This window comes from Montipora foliosa, chromosome 10, assembly GCF_036669935.1.
Source record: "Montipora foliosa isolate CH-2021 chromosome 10, ASM3666993v2, whole genome shotgun sequence".
Taxonomy (NCBI): domain Eukaryota; kingdom Metazoa; phylum Cnidaria; class Anthozoa; order Scleractinia; family Acroporidae; genus Montipora; species Montipora foliosa.
The window spans coordinates 12,709,887-12,712,386 of NC_090878.1; the positions used below are offsets into that span (position 1 = coordinate 12,709,887).

The 2,500-nt window shown below is 37.1% G+C and overlaps 1 protein-coding gene across 2 annotated transcripts in view; it reads left to right on the forward strand.

The window, feature by feature from the left end:
* The window catches only part of LOC137973569 (leucine-rich repeat-containing protein 40-like), a 28,457-nt gene that overhangs the window by 11,318 nt on the left and 14,639 nt on the right, over positions 1-2,500 (forward strand). For both annotated transcript variants that reach the window (XM_068820405.1, XM_068820406.1), the window contains exon 8: positions 323-391. In XM_068820405.1, coding sequence (XP_068676506.1) covers positions 323-391 — 69 coding nt within the window. The remainder of the gene's footprint in view (positions 1-322; positions 392-2,500) is intronic.

The following is a 2,500-nucleotide window of genomic DNA, read 5'->3' on the forward strand; positions in this document are numbered from 1 at the left end:
ACCACCCATAGTAATCCAGAGTATCTCGAGATGTGCAGAACGTATGCGCAATAATAATAAGCACCGTCCTTCGAGGAATTCAAAAATACAGAGTTGTAAGAAGTTAAGATGAATGGTTCTTTTTAGTGTCCATTAGTACAACTGCTTTCAAAGTGTTCATTAATTGAGATAGCTTTAACTGCATTTTAAATTAACGTGACGGAGGTTTAAATTTCTGCAAGAAAGGAAAGAGCTTCCACAAGTTGCAATCTGTAGCTCTTTACCAAGTTTCTACGAATATTGTTATTATCTTTTAATCAACATTAATTTTATCACTTTCTAGCATTCCAGATGAGATAACTGTTCTAAAGAATCTAGAACGGCTTGACTTGGCAAACAATGATATTTCAGGGTAAGTTATTTTCCTACGTACTTAAGGCGCTGTTGTACAATTTTTCGTGCAACTTGTCTCGCAATGCCATTGCGAGACAAGTTGTAAGAATCTTTGCCCAGTGTAACAGACCTTGCAACGGCCAAAAACGTTGCAAGACCACTTGCAGAAACCGTTTCGGAAAGTAGAATTGAATTCTACTTTCCGCAACGGTTGCAATGAATTTTTAAAGCATTGTGCGGTGTAACATCTGTCCTGCAACTTGTGGTCGCAACGGTTTGCGGCACCAGCCAATGAAAATGTTCGTTTAACCTCATGTGATCATTGAAACGAGGCAAGTTGCATGAAACGTTGCTCAGTGTAACACCCGTGTAATGTAAGAACGTTTGTACAAATGGCGTTTGCGAGACAAGTTGCACGAAAAATTGCACAGTGTGACAGTACCTTTATAAGCCAGGGGATTTTATCAAAATTAATGACTTCAAAATTCCACCGAATCCTACAAAACTTCTCGGAACCCCCATGGAATTCTTTGCAACTATAAAATTATGTAACTTTACATTCAGGAGTACAAGGAAGTTTTTATATAGAGCTCTCTCATACCTACAGTGTAAATGACCCTTAATGTAACTCTACCAAGATTTACTTGAAGGTCATGGAATTGACTGGAGATGCACACCTTCTTTGTGAGCGCGGCGAAATATTCTCTCGTCCTTCTGCTCAATTTTAACATTGTTTGTGTCTGGAAACACATGCAATAAGTGACACTGTCTTCTCAAGTCAAATCCCAAAGTAAGCAGTTACTTAAACCCTTGATATTAAACTTAAAACCAACGCAAACGCCAACAGTTAATTCTGTTGAATCGTGTAACCTAGTGGCTTACCCTTCGATTTTTTACAATGTGCGACATCCAGTGTATGTCTCTTTACACTAAACACACGCATATATAACAAACGAGATTTTTCCAAGTTAGGCAAAATAGGTTCTTATAAAAGTGGTATATACAGTAGTTTTAGGCTGTCTAGGTTCTTGAATAAAATTGGTCTTATTTCCACAAAAGATGTATACTCTATGACAAGTTTTAGGCAAAATAGGTTCTTATAAAAGTGGTATATACAGTAGTTTTAGGCTGTCTAGGTTCTTGAATAAAATTGGTCTATTTCCACAAAAGATGTATACTCTATGACAAGTTTCTAGATACTTACAGTAACAACCTTAAAGCAAGATTATTGCTTATCTTATTCTTTACATTATGTCCTCAATGTTCTAGACATGAAATCTTGATACAAAACTGTAACATGTAAAATGTATAGGCCTGCGAATCGTGAAGGCCTAGAGCGGTTTTCAATTGAGTGTCGAAAGTAATTAGCGAATTGCTTTGGTTTATGATTACTTCACTCAGTGATTGGTTCAAAGTTCTCGCGCCATTTTTTCAACCAATCAGAAGTGAAGCCAAAACCAATCGTGGCTCGCGCGTGCACATTTTCCCGCGCTTTGTGTCGGCTACGTGTAATTACTTCGAGTTTTGATTGGTTTACTGGATTGGCTTCCTTCCTTTTTGATTGGCCAAAGTAATAACTTTGGTTTTGGTTTTACGACACTCATTTGAAAACCGCTCTATTTACAATCAAGCAGTAGACCACTTTTCATAAAATAATGGCGACAACATTTACGTAGTATTTTGTCTTTACGTCAATTAGACCTACTGCGCATGCCCTCATTATGAAACAAAAGTTATTTTGAAATTTGCTCGTCGCAACGAGGCTAGAAAGGCTTATTAGCATTAAAGCAAAAGAATAGTTTATTTGGCAGCCAATGTGAAAGAGGTCTATAGAGGCCAGAATTCTCAAAATCCACAAGACAAATCAAAGTCGTTCTTCCAGTCGCCTGAAATTTCAAGGTTATTTTCTAAAATAAGAACCCTGTTTAATATTTTAGGCTAACTTTTGTCTTATGCAGAGGGGATCTAAAATGAAATTTTTAGCCCAACAGGTTCTTAAATTGTAGGTTCTTATCTGCGGGTGTTGTATACTGTACTTGCAATCCTTGGCCCGGTTGTTCGAAAGCCGATTAACATAATCCAGGATTAGCGTAACTTTTTCTTTCATGTTTTTTCATAACTTTTTGGT